This window comes from Scyliorhinus torazame, chromosome 2 (assembly GCF_047496885.1).
Source record: "Scyliorhinus torazame isolate Kashiwa2021f chromosome 2, sScyTor2.1, whole genome shotgun sequence".
NCBI classification, from domain to species: domain Eukaryota; kingdom Metazoa; phylum Chordata; class Chondrichthyes; order Carcharhiniformes; family Scyliorhinidae; genus Scyliorhinus; species Scyliorhinus torazame.
This window is the reverse complement of record NC_092708.1, coordinates 130958288-130979112: the sequence shown is the minus strand read 5'-3', so window position 1 is coordinate 130979112 and position 20825 is coordinate 130958288. Positions and strand designations below refer to the sequence as shown.

The 20825-nt window shown below is 51.8% G+C and overlaps 1 protein-coding gene across 2 annotated transcripts in view; it reads left to right on the top strand.

Moving 5' to 3' along the window:
• pde11a (phosphodiesterase 11a) overlaps positions 1 to 20825 on the top strand; it is a 706589-nt gene that overhangs the window by 99511 nt on the left and 586253 nt on the right. Inside the window, exon 2 of one of the 2 annotated variants that reach the window (XM_072477077.1) lies at positions 9343 to 9390. The exons of the other annotated variant lie outside the window; for it this stretch is intronic. Within the exon in view, the coding sequence (XP_072333178.1) occupies positions 9343 to 9390 (48 nt within the window). The remainder of the gene's footprint in view (positions 1 to 9342; positions 9391 to 20825) is intronic. 2 annotated transcript variants of the gene reach the window in all.

Sequence of the window (20825 nt, the reverse complement as noted above, 5' to 3'; positions counted from 1 at the left end):
TCTACTCAAAGCATTCATGTTCACGATCTGCCTGCCCGGCTGATGCATCAAGATGTACCCGTCCGCCACCAGTAAGAGGGCCCATCTCTGGATTCTGGCCAACGCGAGGGCGGAATGGCTTTATTATCCTTGAAGAGTCCCAACAGCAGTTTGTGGTCCATCAACACAATGAACCGACACCCGTACACTGACACTGATAGAACTTCTTGACTGCAAAGACCACGGCTAGGCTTTCTGGGCAACACGGTAGCAGAAGTGGTTTCACACCGCCAGGATCCCAGGTTCGATTCCCCGCTGGGCAGAGTCTGCGTGGGTTTCCTCCGGGTGCTCTGGTTTCCTCCCACAATCCAAAGACATGCAAGTTAGGTGGATTGGCCATGCTAAATTGCCCTCAGTGACCAAAAAGGTTAGGAGGGGTTATTGGGTTATGGGGATTGGGTGGAAGTGAGGTCTTAAGTGGGTCGGTGCAGACTCGATGGGCCGAATGGCCTCCTTCTGCACTGTATGTTTTATGTTCTGTATGTTCTTTCTTGATTTGTGCATAATTGTGCTCAGCCACAGCCAGTATTCTAGAAGTGAATGCAACCGGCCACTCCCCACCGTCGTCCATCCGATGTGAGAAAATGGCACCGATGCCGTATGGCGAGGCATCGCATGTGACTTGGAATGGTTTGGCGGGATCATAGTGCGTCAGCAGGCCGGATGTAGTCAGCTGCTATTTCACAATAATCAACGGTAACCTTATGGACCTCTATCCATAGACTACTGGGGGCATCGTAGTCTCTGCTGTGACCACATATATAGGTTCTCCTATAAATGTGGCCAATCGTGCCTCAGTATCCTGTAACTGCAGACATTGTACTGTAAATGTTTGCCTGCCAATGACCGAGACAGTGGCTCCCGTGTCTAATTCCATTCCCAAAGAATGGTCGTTTACTTGAATGGCTATTCTAATAGAGGCAACTTTGGGTGCTGCGATGCAATGTAGCTGCATAGTCATCTTCTGGCTGTTCTTGGAGAAAGGTGCTGGATCTGGGCTAACGCCTACCTTTTCTGGTTCAGGGGATGGGTCCTACCTGGTCGACACAGTCCTGGATCCTCAGCCCTGATCTCAGCGTGTTCTGCCCAGGGTGAGATTCCGGTGGTTTCCGTTTAGGGAGCGCCATACACCGGAAGTGGGCGCTCCATGCACTATTGACTTCCATACCATGCAACTCCCTTCCTTCTCTGCACTTGATCTTGACAGAGAGATTTCCACGGCCTTCTTTAAGTCTAGCAGTGGTCCGGCGAGTAACTTCCGTTGAGTTGCCATGTTATTCACACAACAGACCAATCTGCCCGGTAGCATTTCGGAAAGAGAGGGGCCATAATCACCAAACTCAGCCAGCTTCTTCAGACGCATCAAAAACCCAATTCCAGACTTCCCTGGGGTTCGTTCAGCCGTGTTAAACTGGTACCGTGGCATATTCACCAATGGCTTGGGTTTGTAATGGTTTGCCACTTGCTCTTCAAACCTATTTGTGTCTGGGGATGCAGGGTACGTTAGGTTTTTGATAATGCTGAAGGTGGGCGCTCCACAGGGAGTCAACAGTATCACTATCTGGCGCTTATCACCTGTAGCCATAAAGAAGTAGCACATATGCTCTACGTATTGCGTCCAACCTTCTATAGTACTTTAATATAATAATCGCTTATTGTCGCATCAAACACATCCAATCTCTCAAAGAGCGGCATTTTGAAAGTAGTGAATACCTTTCCCCAGTGGTATGCGTAGAGATGGTCTGACTTCCAACAGTTAGCAGTGCCATCTGTAGCTCCACTTTATCCTTGTCACCAATATTGTGACCACAGAGGAGTCCACACGAGAGGCATAGAGAAACTGGTTCTTTATTTATGTTCACAACTATTTACATGATGTACTCAGATCCCAGTCAGGACCTCTCTACTCCACTCCCATATGGGCCATCGCTGGGATGCCCCAGGTCCAGGGACCTGTTCGACTGCACGCGTGACGCCTTGCGCTACTGGGCCATCTGGGAGTGCCCTACCTCAACAGAAAATTTCTGAACATCCAGTTCGTGTGCGGCTGCAACCTTAGGATTTTGTACGTGTGCATGCTTCCCAGGAAGCATGCACACGTTCTGGGGCAATCAGACATCCCTGGTCTTTTCGAGGACGATCCCAGGATCGTCAGCTGGCTATTGGGTAATAAGGGGTACCTGCTTAGGACCTAGCTGATGATGCCAGTAAGGAGGCCAGTGACCGATGCAAAGATCCATGTGGCCACCCAGTCTGTCATTGAGTGATGCATCGGTTTGCTCAAAAATGATTCCAATGCCCCAACCGCTCCAGTGGTACCCTGCAGTACACCCCCTGGAGAAACACCTGCTTTGTGGTGGTCTGTTGTGTCCTCCACAACCTGGCACAGCAGCGGGGCGACGTGCTGGAGGCGGAGGATGAGGAACATGCAGCCACCTCTGAGGAGGAGGACGAGGACAAGGAGGAGGCACCAGCAGGGACCGGAGGACGATCCCAGGGAGGAACCCGAGGACCAGCCGGAGGCTGGAGGACAGGCAGCAGCGACAAGGGTCCGGTAAGCCCGGAGGGCTAGGGTGACCCTCATCCTGGCCCGTTTCACATCCATCACACGGTGTGCCCAAGGGGGCTGGGGGGCAGGACCCCCATGCCTGGGGAGATGGGGCAAGGGTTTCCCGCATCGCGGGAAAAAATAACAGAGGCGTCATAATGGTTGTGGTGAAGGTCTTTTAATGTAACACATATAAGTTTCTATCACTGCCCCACTATCCTGATGGTGCTGCCCCACTCTGCCCCCCATACCTTCACCCTCCCACACTCCTTCCCCGTAATGCACACCCCTGCTTACCCCTTACCTATTCCCCTCTTGCTTCCCCCCTCCCACAGTGCCTTCTCAGTGACCCTTGACGTGCTTAGCCTTCCGTGCTCTGCTCTATCATTGGTTCTAGGTGTTTCCCCAGGATGCACCTCAGATGTGGAGGCAGCCTGTTGCTCACCATGCCCCATGGCCTTCAATGGCCCTGGCGGGCATCCTCTAGGGGCTCTGGGATCGGAGGGTCCTGGCGCACTTGATGGCGGCAAATGCACAGCTGTGCCACACTGTCCCAGGTGCTCACTTCGAGACTTGGCATCGTCAGTGGGGTGGAACTCAGGGGAGTTGGTGGCCACTGTCGCCACTCCGTAGGATGGCTCCGGTTGTCACTCAGCGCCCCTTGGTCGGTGCCCATAGGGCCTTGGGGTTCACCTTGTGATGGGGAGGGGGGGGGCAGCTGGTTCGAAACCCAGTTGCCCCTGTGTCATATGGCTCTGCCGGCCCTGGCGGTTCCCGATGACGGCACCATTGTGACGATGCCCTAGGCGATGCTCCTCGGTGACTGGGACATGCTCTGCAGTGACTCGGCAATGCCCACGTGTGACTGGGACATGTCCCACATGCGGCGCGTCATCAAGGTCCGCCTGGTAATGGGTCATGTCCCCCAGTGAGTCGGACAGTCTACCGAGGCCCTCAGCCATGGCCGTCACCGACTGAGCCATGCCTTGGATAGTTCTATTCATGCTGCTGACATCATGCACCATGCTCCCCACTGTGGTCGCCACCCTAGCAATGTTGGCCTCGGTGCCACGCATTGCCGGCGCCATCTCCTGTGCCCGTAGCCTCTTGGACTCCTCCAATGGGCTATGGATGTGCTGGAGTATCACTGGCATCCCTCTCTGAATTTCTCGGCTGCACCCAACGTCTGCATCAGCTCCGGGTAAACCTGGTCCAGAGGCTCAGCATCTGACAGGGACCGAGCTGGCTCCTGGGATCCAGCAAACCTCCAACTGCTTTCTCACCTGGGAGTTACTGCCACCATCTGATGTGCATCTATAACTGTGGTGCTCACCGGAATGTGCCCCAGAAGCCTGACCACTAACGTTGCCCACCGAGGTGTGTGTCTCTGTGCTGGTGGAGGACGGGGATAGCAGCTGTGATGCAGCTATGGTGGCATCCTCAGAGTTCTCCTCCGCAGTGTTCTCATGGGAGCTGGGGGGGGGGGAGGTCACCACGGATGCCATCAGCTGGAGGTCCTGTGGAGAATGGACATGTGGTCAGTGGGAGAGATGGGTCATGCTGAATGGCATTCAGAACTGCGTGACAGTCCATCGGGGTGGGCCCGGTGGCTCCTCACCTCTGCGGTGTACGCCGACGTCTGCGTTGGTGACTGCTCTGACCTCAGCCACCCCCGTAACCTTGGTGGCCCGTTCCTCAAATCTGAGGATCCTGATGTCCGGCATACCGCCGCCAGTATGGACCCTCTCCCCATGGTTGTGGGACAACTTCTCCTGTGGGACACAGAGAGGGCATCATTAGCCACATGCATGGTTCACCGTGAGGGGAGGAACTTGTCTTGATGGGGGGGGGGGGGGAGGTTTCGGCAGCGGTTTGGGGTGGGGGTGGTGTGAGCCGATGGGTGGGCCAGGGCACGGCATGGTGCTGGGTGGGGGCGAAGCCAGGTGCAGTCTTGTGGGGTGGGGGGGGTGCCAACTCACCTGTGCAGCCCGGTGTAGGATGCTGACCTTCTTGTGACATGGGGTGCCCGTCCTCCTGGTGACGCTGCCCGAGCTGCCACCTCCTCCCAGTCGGCACTGGCTGCCTTATGGCTGACCCTCCAGTACCCTCAGGAGAACAGGACATCTCTCCTCATCTCGACCGCCTCGAGGAGCCTCCCCAGATCTGCACCCCAAATGATGGACCGGTCCACTCGGTGCCATGGCTACGAGCTGAGTGGGGTTGGCTATGCAAGAGTAGTTTAAGTGCTGCTTGACTTGTTAGCGGGGGGGCTGGCGACCGCGGTCCCGCGAATCAGCTAGTGAGCCTTCATTTACGGTGCGAAGCCCGTGTGGACTCCTTAAGTGGGCCAATTAATGTTGCATTGCAGTGATGGTCTCACTGGGCTGAGTGCTGGGAAGGTCTCGGCAGTTCCTGCTCGCTACCACACTTAGAAATCTTTCTGCAGAATCGCACCCAATGTGTCCATTGCTCTGCTGATGGGCTCCCCGCCCTTAGTGGGAAAGCTCCTATTCGTCGAGACTCACGGGGACACTAATTGGTCTGGCCCCGTAGGTCTCGTGCGGGTTACAACAATTTCAAAAATTGCATATCTCTTGTTTTCTTACAGTACATTTACTGAATAATTCTATTTAGGTTTCCTCCAACACAATCTTCTCCAGGTCTTTTCACAAGGCAAATGATCTATTTCTTTATGGCTCTTGTAAGTCTACCGAACAGCCTACACCTTTAGTTGTCCATCCTTGCAATTCTTCCATTGGTATTCTTCACCTTATTTCAGCTGACCTCAAACAGAGCTAGCACACATTTGGGACTGTTAGAGCAGTCTGCAAGAAGCTCTTGAACATCTCTCACACTCATGGGCAGCCAGTAAAGAAAAAAATAGTTATCAGGAATCTCTGCCACTTCTAACCTCCAAATTCTGTCTTTCCTTAAATTCCTACATTTCCTATATGTGTACGATGCTCTGAACTAGTTGTTCCAATTTCCTCTAAGTAACAATGCACCCACTTACACATCCCTTGCGTTCTGTTTTAGTATCAAGAGTTATTACATAATTTCTTACTCTAACTCATTATTTCCCAGAACTTGTAAACAATTGTTCTTTGTAGCTTCTGCAGGGATTCCTTCATTGTTTTGTTCTGAAGACTGTTAATGTTGTAAAGGGAATTGACTCAGATACAGTTTTAATTCAGTTTCCAGTGTATATGAAGCTGAAACAAAGAATGTTTCTAATTTCACTTTAGCTAAATATTGCATGCAACATTAATGAAGTCAAATTTGAAATATTAGGCTAATAAATGTAAATGTATAATAAAACCCTGAGGGAAATTATTATTCTTAAGCACTACCACAGCTAATCTGACAATGTTTGGTGATGTGACTGGTTTGTAAATAGAGGAATTTACATTCTGTGTTAAAATCAATACTTAAGAGTAAATATGTTTTAAAAAATGACTATAAGATTTTAAAGAAAATTAATGAAGTTTATTTTTACAAACAACCAATGATTAGTTCTAAACTGAGTAATTGAGTTTTATATGACATTATTATTTGACTTGGTGGGGTGATTTTGCTGTGTCCGTACCTCCCATACCTGCAGTGTATGTTTGAATCCAACTCATCTTCAGGTTTCCAGTTATAGGGTTTTTGGATGGGCTGGTAGGGTTAAGAATACTGCCTGGGAATGGATACTGGCATAAATGGGTGCAGGGAAGTTAAGTGTTGCTGCAATCGTAATTTTGTAAAATCATCGGTGAAACTGCCAACAGCCACACCGTAAAGCCCTGCTGCACTTTACATAAAAAGACAAAAATGTTTGAATTATTACAAGGTTGCCTGTGGCCTTTTATTTTTTCCACTGATTGAAGTGTTGACCAGATCCGCCAGCGTGATTTAGCGCATGCGCAGATCCGCCAGCGTGATTTAGCGCATGCGCAGATCCGCCAGCGTGATTTAGCGCATGCGCAGATCCGCCAGCGTGATTTAGCGCATGCGCAGATCCGCCAGCGTGATTTAGCGCATGCGCAGATCCGCCAGCGTTATTTAGCGCATGCGCAGATCCGCCAGCGTGATTTAGCGCATGCGCAGATCCGCCAGCGTGATTTAGCGCATGCGCAGATCCGCCAGCGTTATTTAGCGCATGCGCAGATCCGCCAGCGTGATTTAGCGCATGCGCAGATCCGCCAGCGTTATTTAGCGCATGCGCAGACCGGCCGGTGTATTCTGCCGCATGTGCAGGGGGTGTCTTCTCTGTGCCAGCCATGGCAGAGCCCTACAGGAGCCGGCGCGGAAGGAAGGAGTGCCCCCATGGCACAGGATCGCCCGCAGATCGGTTCGGGGCCCCGATTGTGGGCCATGCCACCGTGGGGGCCCCCTGTGCCCCCCCGAGGACCGCACCAGCTGGCCTACCAGCCAGGTCCCGCCATGTGGGACCATGTCCGATCCACGCCAGCGGGACCGGTCAGAAACCGACGGCCGCTCGACCCATCGGGCCCAGAGAATTGCCGGGGGGGGGGGGGGGGGTGAGGGGGTGCGCTGCCTACGGTTCCCAACCGGCATGGTGTGATCCCCACCCCACCCGAAAACAAGTGCCAGAGAATACGGCAGCCGGCGTCGGAGTGGCGGGGCGGGATTCGTGCCGCCTTCCAGGGATTCTCCGACCCAGCGGGTGGTCGGAGAATCCCGCCTAATACAAACAAAGATTGGGAAAAAGCACTCTTATTAATACAGATTTCAACGTTATGGATTACTTTTCAATAAATCTGAACTGAAACCAGTTGCAACTGTGGCCGATCTAGAAACCGAGCTGAAATAAATTAGAGTAATTTCTGGAAGACCCTGTGCCATGAGACCTTGTAAAATCATGTACATGAACCCTGTCACTACCCATTTAACAGCTGACATCTCTAGTCTCTTGCAGTACAATTTCAAAGCATTCTATTGTTACAACACCCTGGGCTAGGGCGCAGTCTCCTTGACCCAGAGATGCAACACAATTGAATTAATATATCATATTTAGAAAAATACATGAAATCTCTGGCCCATGGCTGCCCAATAATTACAGTCACCAGTTTTGTAAGTTTAAACACAAATTACTTTTTATTTTTAACAAGAACCAGAATGAAATATGCAGCAAATACAACTTAACCATTATCTAATTCCTAATCCCCCCATTTAACTTGCTCCCACCCTATCCACACATTCACAAGACAGACACACACAGAGGGGATGAGAAGGGTGAAAATAATAAGTAAAAGGAAAAATAGTATTTGTTTTAGATGGTTGTCTTAAACAGACCTTCCTTCAAAGGAAGGTTCTAGATCCTGGTCTCTGTTTGCACTCTGTAATGCTTCCATTGTAGATTGAATCTCAAATGTAGATCTGCAGTTTCAGAAATGCAGCAGCACACAGCATTTCTGGAGAAAATATGAGAGAGAGAGAGCAGGTCCTTACCCAGAATGTCCAGGATTCAAACTGAACTTCCCCAGGCTCTCTGAAAACCAGCTCATTCAGGCAGCACCCAATCACCACACGTTACCGGGCAGATTATGACCTTTTGGCCAATTCATTGGCCTCTAATCAACCAATCGAACAAGTCCCACCCCATCTCTTGGGTGCCAAAATGTCTGTGAATTTTTCTGTCCAAAGCTGTGTTCTCTGTTGTAACTTTTGAATTCCTCACTCTCTCTGCTGCTTGATATAAAGATACATGTCCGTACATGTCCATTAAGCATCCATAAATCAAAAGCGATAATGGCAAAAATAAAGAAAGGGGACAAAATGGAATCACGAGGAAGGACCCTTACACCATTATGGTTTCCTCCAACATGATCTTCTCCATGCCTTTTGACAAGTCAGGAGCCACCCCATGATTTTTGCATACTCCTGGGGCGGGATTCCGGGGTAATGGAGTGGCGGGAACCACTCCGGCGTTGGGCCGCCCCAAAGGTGCGGAAGTCTCCGCACCTTTAGGGGCCAAGCCCTCACCTTGAGGGGCTAGGCCCGCGCCGGAGTGGTTTGCGCTCCGCCAGCTGGCGGGAAAGGCCTTTGGCGCCACACCAGCCGGGGCCGAAAGGTCTTCGCCGGGCAACGCATGCGCGGGAGCGTCAGCGGCTGCTGACGTCATCCCCGCGCATGCACAGGGGAGGGGGGTCTCTTCAGCCTCTGCCATAGTGAAGACCATGGCGAAGGCGGACGAAAAAGAGTTCCCCCACGGCACAGGCCCGCCCGCGGATCGGTGGGCCCTGATCGCGGGCCAGGCCACCGTGGGGGCACCCCCTGCGGCCAGATCGCCCCCCCCCCCAGCACCCCGGAGCCCGCCTGCACCGCTTTGTCCCGCCGTTCAAAAGGTGGTTTAATCCACGCCGGCGGGAGAGGGTTGACAGCGGCAGGACTTCGGCCCATCGCGGGTCGGAGAATCGCAGGGGGTGGGTCCGCCAACCAGCGCGGCGCGATTCCCGCCCCCGCCGAATCTCTGGTGGCGGTGAATCCGGGACGCGGCGGGGGCGGGATTCACACCAGCCCCCGGCGATTCTCCGACCCGGTGGGGGGGTCGGAGAATCGCGCCCCCAGGTCTTTGCAAAATTTATCCAAAATTATCTTTCACAAACTGACGTAGTGGAGACAGGTTCATTAGAAAAAGTTGCCAATACCCCACATTGTGTGTTACTGCTCTATGATATATTTCTTAATAAGCAGATTCATTCTGTTGTTAATTTTTTCAAATTATTGACTATTGCTACTTTTCTTTTAAGTTTCTTTCAGCTAACACTTTGAAGAAGGTCTCCAGAGAGTCTCCAGAGGTTGTATTCAACAAATTATCTTTAAATTAAATTCCTCCTTAGTGGAAATTCCAGTTGCTTCCACTGAAATGGTTTCTTCTGCCCAACAGTTGCAATTGTGTTTTAAAGCTTCGTTAGCTGGTCAAGTGCGACACCAGTTAGCAATCGAATCGATATTCGGGACGGAACTTAATTTCCTTTTTGTTCACTCAAATGTGTGTACATTCCCTAAAAAATGTGAAAACCGGCTTTTTCAGCTGATTATGTATTTTGGAATTTGTTGCTTAAAGTTTCTTCTTCAATGTTGAGAAATATTCTGGGTTCAACAGTGTTTGAGGGATAACTCGCTTTGGATCACCATGGATCATTACCTACTATGTTTTGAAAAAATCAGTAATCATGAACAGGCAGCTATTGGAATTTCTACAAGGGTACAACAGCATGCTTTTTATCTCTTTCTAACTCTGAGTTTGAATGTAATAAGAAATGACTACTTTGCTGCATACCGTTTGTATTACTTTAACACGTACCACATTGGACATTTTATACATTATCCTAGCTAGAAAATTCAAACTAAAATCAGATGAAAATTTAATATATGTCAGACTTTATCCTTGCGAACACAATGTTGAAATAGTAGAAAATCCTATGCTGACTGCTGATGAAATGCAGAGTTCACAGGAGGAGAAACCAATAAGAAACTTGTTCACCAAGCTTGTGGTCAGCAGGTATGATTACTGTATGAATCAAGCCCGTTGACAAGCCAAGAAACCCTAAGTGATGTTAAGGATCTATATGCTTGAGTAACAAATTCTGAATTCTTAAAACTGACTTGCACCCACCTGTCCACCAAAGCAAAGCAGGTGAAAACAGAATAAACAGTATCTTCTTTCCTCCCAGGAGGGGTGAAGATGAAAAGTATTTAATTGGTGCTGTCTATAATTTAATTTAGTGCATTATTTAGTCAGCTTTTCTCAGGCACAGATGGCTACAAACTTATCTAGCTACTGACGTTTTAAAATGTAATGAGCCATCTATTCTATAGTCAAGTATAAAACCTGTTGCGCAGCATGGTGGTGCAGTGGTCAGTGCTGCTGCCTCACGGCACCGAGGTCCTCGGTTCGATCCCGGCTCTGGGTCACTGTCCATGTGGAGTTTGCACATTCTCCCAATGTTTGCGTGGGTTTCGCCCCAACAACCCAAAGATGTGCAGGGTAGGTGAATTGGCCACGCTAAATTGCCCCTTAATTGGAAAAAGTGAATTGGGTACTCTTTTTTAAAAAAGTGTAAAACCTGTTTTGTTATAACCAAAACTAGCGAGATGTTGTTAAAAATCTGGTGGACACACACACTTCTTGTGATCATTTTGATCAAGTTTGAGGAACAAATTCTGAATCCTTAAAACAGACTTTCATCCACTCCACTTCAACAATGAGCACTGACATTGCCTGTGCAAGCATTTCGAATGGAACATGGGTGGAATTTTGTCAGTGGAGCACCAGCCCTGACGGCGGAACCAGAAGTGTGCACCATTTCTGCTCCCTTGCTTTTTCCTGATTCCCATGGGATTGCAATTAAAATTTGAAGTGCTGGCAGGATACAGGGAAGGACATGCAATTCCAGAGCATAGGATGCTTTTCAGCTGACAATGCTCCAGCTATGGGGGGGTGGCGGGAAGGGGAGGGGCCATAAAAGAGTTTCCTGGTCAAACGGAGACTCTGCATCAAGATCACAACTTTTCTGTCCAACTCCCTTATTATTAACATATGACTTGTTGAGAGAACAAAGGCAGCAAAGATATTTTACATATTTAAATTGCATTTGTAAATAATTCACGTTATATTGTTTTCATTTTATTTCATGTGGCATCAGTGTTGAAGGAGCAGAACAAGGCTCTGAGGGCAATGATGGATGACTTGGAGAACAGGTCGAGGAGACAGAACCTCAGAATCAGGGGGTTGCCGGAGGGGGTGGAGGGCCCGAACCGACTGAGTACTCTTCTCAGCTGTTTGTCAAATTTTGAGGGGGTCGGGCGAATGTCCCCTCCAGAGTTGGATCAGGCCCACTGAGTACTTTGGTAGATGCTTGGGGTGAATGGGCCTCCACGGGCAGTGATTATTGGATTCCGCAGCTTTTAGGAGTCGGAGTGGGTTCCGCAATGGGCTAAAGTGAATCGGGACTCGAGGTGGGAAGGAAACATCATTAGGATATACTAAGATGTTGGAGCAAAGTTGGAAAAGTGACTTTTTAATAAGGCAAACTCAACACTATTCAGTAGTGGTGTCAGGTTTGGAGAGGAGTACCTGGCAAGGCTGAGAGTGACTTTTGTGTCGAAAGATCATTTTTTCAATACATCGGAGGAGGCGGAGGCAGTTTTCAAGGAGCATGGACTTGCACTCGATTGAATTAATTCAATTTGAACTTTAACGGGGACGGTTGGGAGGGGTTGGTTTGAGATGTTTTGTAGTTTCTATCTTGTGCGTGTTTGGGATTGAGTGGGCTCCAGTTGTTGGGGGCTCGCGGTTAGGGCAACAGTTGGGAATCTCTGGTCCCCGGGGGGACTTACTGGAAGGGTGTTGGGCTCTTTCGTAGCTGGAATGGGTTGGGGAGTGTTGTTTTTTCTTTGTCCTTTGAACGTACACACTGGGTGGGTGGGTTACCTTTGCTAGCTGTAAAGTCTCAGCTAGTGAATGGGAGTGACGTGGGGGGAGGGGCTGTGGCCTGTTGGATCTGCTTGGGCAAAGTTCAGTGAGTTTAGCTTAGTTGTTTGGTGGGGAGTGGGAGGATTGAACCATGTCTCTGGAAAGTTTTTTTCAGGTATATGGGGGGGACAGGTAGGTTACTGATTGGGACAAACTGTTTTTATATGTCCTGTCTTGAGGGCGGAGTTGGTGGCTGTCTTGGGCGGGTCCTGGGACCAGGCTTGTCGGAGGTGGTGACCTTTCTCTTTAATCTTTAGTAATTGGTCATTCCTTACTCTGAGATTATGCTCTCTGGTCCTCGACTCTCCCACAAGGGGAAACAATCAGGACAGGAGATACAGAAGTCTGAGAACACGCACAAACAGACTCAAAAACAGCTCCTTCCCCGCTGTTACCAGTCTCCTAAATGACCCTCTTATACACCCCTGTATGCTTCACCCGATGCCGGTGCTTATGTAGTTACATTGTTGTGGTGAATGTATTCACCTAATGCATGTATGATACTGTAACCTATGACCTATGACCTATGACCTGGAAGTGGTGATATGAGCTGCTTCCAGGTACTGTACTGTAACCCTGGTGGGCTCCAACTCTGGCTCCTCCCTCACCGGGGCCATATATAGACCGGCCGCCTTTGTGTGGCATTCATCTGTACAACCGACTCTGGCCAGGCAAGTTCATGATTAATAAAGCCTAATGTTCACTCGCTCTCTCTGCCTCTCGGTGAATTGAATGTATATCAATTTATTAATCATAGACAGCACTATGGAAGCCGCTCTAAAGCCAGACAGGCTCGAACTCGATGCCCGCGCGTCCGAAGTCAAGGAGATATTCAAACATTGGCTTCGATGCTTCGAGGCCTACCTCGACTCCTCCACAACACCTCCCACAGAGACCCTCAAGCTGCGACTCCTCCACGCTCGGGTGAGCCATCGAATCTCAGTAATGATCGAGAAAGCGGCCACGTATGAGGCGGCGGTAGCAATCCTCAAGGCACACTTCGTGAAGCCCGTAAATGAGGTGTTCACCAGACACCTCCTCACTACTCGCCGTCAACGCGGCGGAGAATCGCTGGACAAGTATCTGGAAACCCTGACTCTATTCGCGAGGAACTGCAGCTATCGAGATGTGACGGCGGAGGAACACATGAACTCACAGGATCTGGGACACCTACGTGGCGGGGGTCCGCTCGAACTACATCAGGCAGTGCCTGCTGGAAAACGGGACCTCCGACCTGCGGGACACGGTAAAGCTAGCTACCTCGCTAGAGGTGGTCTACCAGAACCTCAGTGCATTCCCCGCGGGCCTGGCGAACCCCTCGTGGACACCCTCGTCGCGGCCCCCGTCGGACCCAACTACGTCGCAGGCCTGCGCCGCGCGTCTGCCAACCCAGCCCGGGGAACCGCTGTGCTACTTCTGCGGCCAGGGCCAACACCCCCGGCAGCGTTGCCCAGCCCGCACAGCAACGTGCAGCGACTGTGGGAAAAAGGGGGCACTTCGCTAGAGTCTGTCTGGGCCGGCCTAAGGCTCAGAAATTGAAAACGCACCAGGCCCGACCCATGGACTCGCAGCCCCACAGACCCCGCAATGTGGCTGCGTGCCTGCCCGGAAACCCCCAGTCAGATGCGTCTTTCAGCATCGTGCGACTAGTGGGGGCCGCCATCTTGGTCACCGGCCCCAACACCGACCGACACGTGCGACTCATGGGGGCGGCCATCTTGCCAACCGGCTCCGGCACCGACCAACACATGCGACCGATGGGGGCGGCCATCTTGATCGCCATCTTTGCCCCAGCCCGGCACGTGCGACTCATGGGGGCCGCCATCCTGTGATTCCACCGACCACACAGGCTACCCCCAGCTGGGCGCAGTCACTCTCGACCAGTCGCAGCCGAAACAGCTGAAGAACTCCACGATGGTCGTCTGTGTCAACGGGCACGAGACCCCCTGTCTTTTCGACTCCGGGAGCACGGAGAGCTTTGTCCACTCCGACACGATAAGGCGCTGCTCCCTCCACACCTACCCAGCCCCCCAAACAATCTCCCTTGCCTCCGGGTCCCATTCGGTTCAGATCCGGGGGTACTGTATCGCCAATCTCGCAATGCAGGGCGCAGAGTATGCTCATTTTAAGCTCTATGTCCTCCCCCACCTCTGCGCCCCCCTACTGCTCAGATTGGACTTTCAATGTAATCACCAAACCCTGACCTTACAGTTCGGCGGACCCTTGCCCCCCTCACAGTGTGAGGCCTCGCGACCCTCAAGGTCTCCCCCCTTTCACTCTTTGCGAACATCACTCCTGACTGTAAGCCCATCACCACCAGAAGCAGGCGGTACAGTTTGCTAGACATGACGTTTATCAAGTCGGAGGTCCAGCGACCGTTGAGTGAAGGGATTATCGAGGCCAGCAAAATCCCCTGGAGAGCGCAAGTGTTGGTCGTCCGGGCCGGGGAAAAGAATCGGATGGTTGTGGATACAGCCAGACAATTAACCGGTTCATGCAACTGGATGCGTACCCCCTCCCCCGCATAGCGGAGATGGTCAACCAGATCACGCAGTACCGTGTGTTCTCAACGGTCGATTTGAAGTCAGCCTACCACCAGCACCCAATCCGCCCGGAAGAGCGCCACTACACTGCCTTTGAAGCAGCCGGCCGACTCTTCCACTTCCTCAGAGCCCCCTTTGGCGTCACTAACGGGGTCTCGGTCTTTCAGAGAACGATGGACCGAATGGTGGACCAGTACGGTTTGCGGGCTACATACCCGTACATGGACAATGTGACCATCTGCGGCCATGATCAGCAGGACCATGACACCAACCTTCAGAGGTTCCTCCAGGCTGCCCAATCCCTCAATCTCACATACAACAAACAAAAGTGCGTCTTCCGTACTACCCGACTAGCCATCCTCAGCTACGTCGTGGAGAACGGAGTCCTTGGGCCCGACCTCGACCGTATGCGCCCCCTCACAGAACTCCCCCTCCCCACAGCCTCAAGGCCCTAAAACGATGCCTGGGGCTGTTCTCATACTACGCCCAGTGGGTCCCCAACTATGCGGACAAAGCCCACCCACTGATTCAAACCATCAGTTTCCCCCTGACGGATGAGGCCCGCTCGGCCTTCAGCCGCATCAAGGCCGACATCACCAAGGCCGCAATGCACGAGATGGATGAGTCCATCGCCCTTCACGTAGAGAGCGATGCATCAGACGTCGCACTGGCCGCCACACTCAACCAGGCGGGCAGGCCAGTAGCATTCTCCTCTAGGACCCTCCACGCTTCCGAAATTTGACGCCCCTCGGTCGAGAAGGAAGCACAAGCCATAGTGGAAGCCGTGCGGCACTGGAGGCATTAACTAACCAGTAGGAGGTTCATCCTCTACACCAACCAGCGGTCGGTCGCCTTCATGGTTGACAATGCACAACGGAGCAAAATTAAAAATGACAAAACCTTGAGGTGGAGGATCGAACTCTCCACCTACAATTACGATATCAAGTATCATCCTGGGAAGTTCAACAAGCCCCAGATGCCCTATCCCGCGGGACATGCACCAGTGCGCTAGATGACCGACTTCGGGCTATCCACAATGACCTCTGCCATCCGGGGGTCACCCGGCTTACCCACTTCATGAAGGCCCGCAATCTGCCTTTGTCCACCAAGGAGGTCAAGGCAATGACCAGGGACCGCCAAGTCTGTGCGGAGTGCAAACCGCACTTCTACCGGCCAGACAAGGCCCGCCTGGTAAAGGCCTCCCGGCCCTTTGAGCGCCTAAGCATTGACTTCAAAGGGCCCCTCCCCTCCACCAACCGTCCTTCTCCGGAGGCACATGAGGAGCCATAAGATTGAGCCCCTGGTCGAGAGAGTCCAGCTGCTCCACGCCAACCCCCAGTACGCCTACATCGCGCACGAGGACGGAACGGCAAGATACGGTCTCCCTACGGGACCTGGCGCCAGCTGGTTCCCCTGCTAACGCGTCGCCCTCCCCCTGCCCACCGCCACCCCCAGCACCCCGTATGCTCCCCTCGGTCTTCTGTATTGTCCTGCGCCGACACTGCCGCCACCTATCACCTCCCTGCCTACCCCCACACCCCAACCTTCTCCGACACGCCATACTGAGGCTTAAGCTCCAGACACAACTCCCCTGGAGTCACCACCTGCAACAACCGTGCCCGCCGCACCGCCAGAGCTGAGGAGGTCGAAGAGAACGATCCAGCCTCCAGATAGACTGAATATGTAATGACCCCACGTCACCCCCGCTGGACTTGATTTTTTTAACAGGGAGTGAATGTGGTGAATGTATTCACCTAATGCATGCATGATACTGTAATCTATGACCTATGACCTGGACGTGGTGATACGAGCTGCTTCCAGGTACTGTACTGTAACCCCGGTGGGCTCCGCCCTCATCAGGGCCATATATAGACCGGCCGCCTGTGGGCGGCATTCATCTGTACAACCGACTCTGGCTAGGCAAGTTCATGATTAATAAAGCCTAATGTTCACTCGCTCCCTCTGCCAATCGGTGAATTGAAGGTATATCAATTGTGTACCTTGTGTTGTCCTATTATGTATTTTCTTTTATTCCCTTTTCTTCCCATGTACTTAATGATCTGTTGAGCTGTACCTCGGTACACATGATAAGAAACAAATCCAATCCTATCCCTCAGAAAATACTCTGTTAAACTCCCTGAGAATCATATGGGCGGGATTCTCCGTTGGCAGATGCTGGAATCGGGAAACGCGATTGGGCGGAGAATGGGTTCCAACACCGAAATCGCGGCGGGTGCCAATTTGACGCCAAATCTCAATTCTCCGTCACCTCGACAGCGGCGTCAATGCATTCCAGAACGCAAGTACAGTAAACACCGTTTGCATATCAATACCGGGCCTGACCCGGTATCCTCCGGGGCCTCCGCGATTCTCTGCCTCCGATGGGCGGAGTTTCCGATGGCACGGTTCCCTTGTGCTTTTAAAAATCGTGAAACCGGCATTTTGGCTGATGAGGAGGTAAGACACAGAGAAGCGGGACCATGTGCTGCCGGGTCAGACACTGGCTTGGCTGACTGGAGTGGGGGGTCCTGCCAGGGCTGGGGGGGGGGAAGGGGGGGAGGGGGTGACAGGGGAATGGACCATGGGGTCAGGTGACGGGGGTGGTGCCCAGGCACAGACCGCCATTGCCTGCAAGGCAGCAATCTTGCTTCACACCACACTGACCACCCACCTTGGCCTCTGGTTCTGCATAGTAACACTGGCCATATGGCTTCCCCCACCCACCATCCACCTTCGCATCCCACCGTCCGCCATACCCCCCCCAACCCGGCCGCCACCCGTCGGCGGGGCATCACGTGGCCCACTCAAGGTCAATGCCCACTGTAACCCCTACTGACCCGCCAAACAGGGGCTGCTGCTTGGGTGTCCCAGGTGGTGTGGTGCTGTTCTGTTCTTCCCGCTGCCCATATGATGCGCCAGGGACTGGGGGAGTCCGAGGCGCTGTGGTGTTCTGGCACCTGCGGGAGTCACCAGCATGTGCCTCATGACCTCCTCCTCTCTCGGGGTACCTGATGGCCACCAGGCTACGCCATGGGACTTAGGTGGAGTGGAGCTAACCCCGGAGGCTCCCCTGCCACCTGGCGCTGCCAGTCCTGGAAGCCCATTCTTATCTTGACCATGGTCTGAGGCCATGGAATACAGGGAGTGGACCATCTCTGTCTGGGACTGCACCACATCACGCTGCGATTGAGCCACAACCTTCTGGATCTGTGCCATATCAGCCAGTGACCGGGCAATGCCGCCGATACTGTCAGCCATGGCCTACTGTGACTAGGCCATGCTGTGGAGCATCACTACAATGTCCAGGAGGCTCTGGCACATGGCTGTCTGTGATAGGACAGCCCTGTCTTGGGCCTCGGTTACCACCTGCACAGATTGCCCCAGGCCTTAGACATGTTGACCCATGGCCGAAACCTTCGCCCCCAAGTCCTCCACCGCAGATGCCACCCGTGCGGTGTTGGCCTGGGTGGCACACATGGTCAGCACCACTTCCTGCTCCTGCACACAGTTGGACTCCTGCAACTGCACCTGCAGGTGCTGGATGCAATCCGAAACCCCTCATGTAGTCCCTGGCTCTGCGACTGCATCTCCATAATAGTCTATTCCAGAAGCCCAAAACCTGTCTGGACAGCAGTTAGTCACTGTGGTCGGCTTGCCTCCGTCTGTGGCCCACTCAGGAGTACTTACCTCCATCTGCAGTGCCAGAGGATGTGTGTGGTGTGCAGCAGATAGCGTTCCAGGAGCCTCTTCACTAAGGCGCTCAACCGTGGTGCGTGTCTCTGGGATGGTGGAGGGTGTTGGAAACAGCTGTGATGGGAAGTCAGTGTCTTCCCCGGACTCGGGCTCCGGGGTATCTCGGGATGCGGTTCGAGGGCTCCCGTCCTTGTTGGTCTCATCTTTGTCGTGGTTGACACACGGGTTCTGTTGTGCTGGGGTCGGGGGTGGGGGACACGAGAATGCCGACGCCATCACCAACAGCTGCTGAAAGCCACTGCTAGCCCCTAAACGGTCGTTGAATTGGTTCTGGTGAGGCACCAGTTTTGCTGTCATAGAAATCCACCAATCCTGTCCCAGTGTTAACACTTAGTCTCAGGAATGGAGAATCCAGCAGTATAACATTTATTCTATAAAACGTGGAGGAGCAGAGTCACAGGACTGTTAATTCATTTTAATAACAAGGAAACATTATTTATTAAACATGGACAAATTGGATTATAATACAATACTCCTTTAACCCCTCCTTAGCTTAACACGTACACACAGATTTTAAGATGAACATGGATTGCAAAGTACATCATAAGCTACAATGGTCTCATTAACACAAAGTCCCTTTTAAGCAAACAAGACACATGTGTTCCAAACTCTCGACTCTGGGCTCCAAAGAACAAAAGAACAAAGAAATGTACAGCACAGGAACAGGCCCTTCGACCCTCCAACCCTGTGCCGACCATGCGGCCTGTCTAAACTAAAATCTTCTACACTTCCTGGGTCCGTATCCCTCTATTCCCATCCTATTCATGTATTGGTCAAGATGCCCCTTGAATGTCACTATCATCCCTGCTTCCACCACCTCCTCCGGTAGCGAGTTCCAGGCACCCACTACCCTCTGTAAAAAACTTGCTGCCTCGTACATCTCCTCTAAACTTTGCCCCTCGCACCTTAAACCTATGCCCCCTGGTAATTGACCCTTCTACCCTGGGAAAAAGCCTCTGACTATCCACTCTGTCTATGCCCCTCATAATTTTGTAGATCTCTATCTGGTCGCCCCTCAACCTCCGTCATTCCAGTGAGAACAAACCGAGTTTATTCAACCGCTCGTCATAGCTAATGCCCTCCATACCAGGCAACACCCTGGTAAATCTCTTCTGCACCCTCTCTAAAGGCTCCACATACTTCTGGTAGTGTGGCGACCAGAATTGAACACTATACTCCAAGTGTGGCCTAACTAAGGTTCTAGATAGCTGCAACATGACTTGCCAATTCTTATACTCAATGCCCCGGCCAATGAAGGCAAGCATGCCGTATGCCTTCTTGACTACCTTCTCCACCTGTGGTGCCCCTTTCAGTGACCTGTGGACCTGTACACCTAGATCTGTCTGACATTCAACACTCTTGAGCGTTTTACCATTCACTGTATATTCCCTACCTGCATTAGACCTTCCAAAATGCATTACCTCACATTTGTCCGGATTAAACTCCATCTGCCATCTCTCCGCCCAAGTTTCCAAACAATCTAAATCCTGCTGTATCCTCTGACAGTCCTCATCGCTATCCGCAATTCCACCAACCTTTGTGTCGTCTGCAAACTTACTAATCAGACCAGTTACATTTTCCTCCAAATCATTTATATATACTACGAACAGCAAAGGTCCCAGCACTGATCCCTGCGGAACACCACTAGTCACAGCCCTCCAATCAGAAAAGCACCCTTCCATTGCTACTCTCTGCCTTCTATGACCGAGCCATTTGTGCATCCATCTTGCCAGCTCACCCCTGATCCCGTGTGACTTCACCTTTTGTACCAGTCTGCCATGAGGGACCTTGTCAAAGGCCTTACTGAAGTCCATATAGACAACATCCACTGCCCTACCTGCATCAATCATCTTTGTGACCTCTTCAAAAAAGCAAGTTAGTGAGACATGACCTTCTCTTCACAAAACCGTGCTGCCTTTCGCTAATACGTCCATTTGCTTCCAAATGGGGGTAGATCCTGTCTCGAAGAATTCTCTCCAGTAATTTCCCTACCACTGACATAAGTCTCACTGGCCTGTAGTTCCCTGGATTATCCTTGCTACCCTTCTTAAACAAAGGAACGACATTGGCTATTCTCCAGTCCTCCGGGACATCCCCTGAAGACAGCGAGGATCCAAAGATTTCTGTCAAGGCTTCAGCAATTTCCTCTCTGCCTCCTTCAGTATTCTGGGGTAGATCCCATCTGGCCCTGGGGACTTATCTACCTTAATATTTTTCAAGACGCCCAACACCTCGTCTTTTTGGATCTCAATGTGACACAGGCTATCTACACACCCTTCTTCAGACTCAACATCCACTAATTCCTTCTCTTTGGTCAATACTGATGCAAAGTATTCATTTAGTACCTCGCCCATTTCCTCTGGCTCCACACATAGATTCTCTTTCATGTCCTTCAGTGGGCGAATCCTTTCCCTGGCTACCCTCTTGCTTTTTATGCCTTGGGATTTTCCTTAACCCG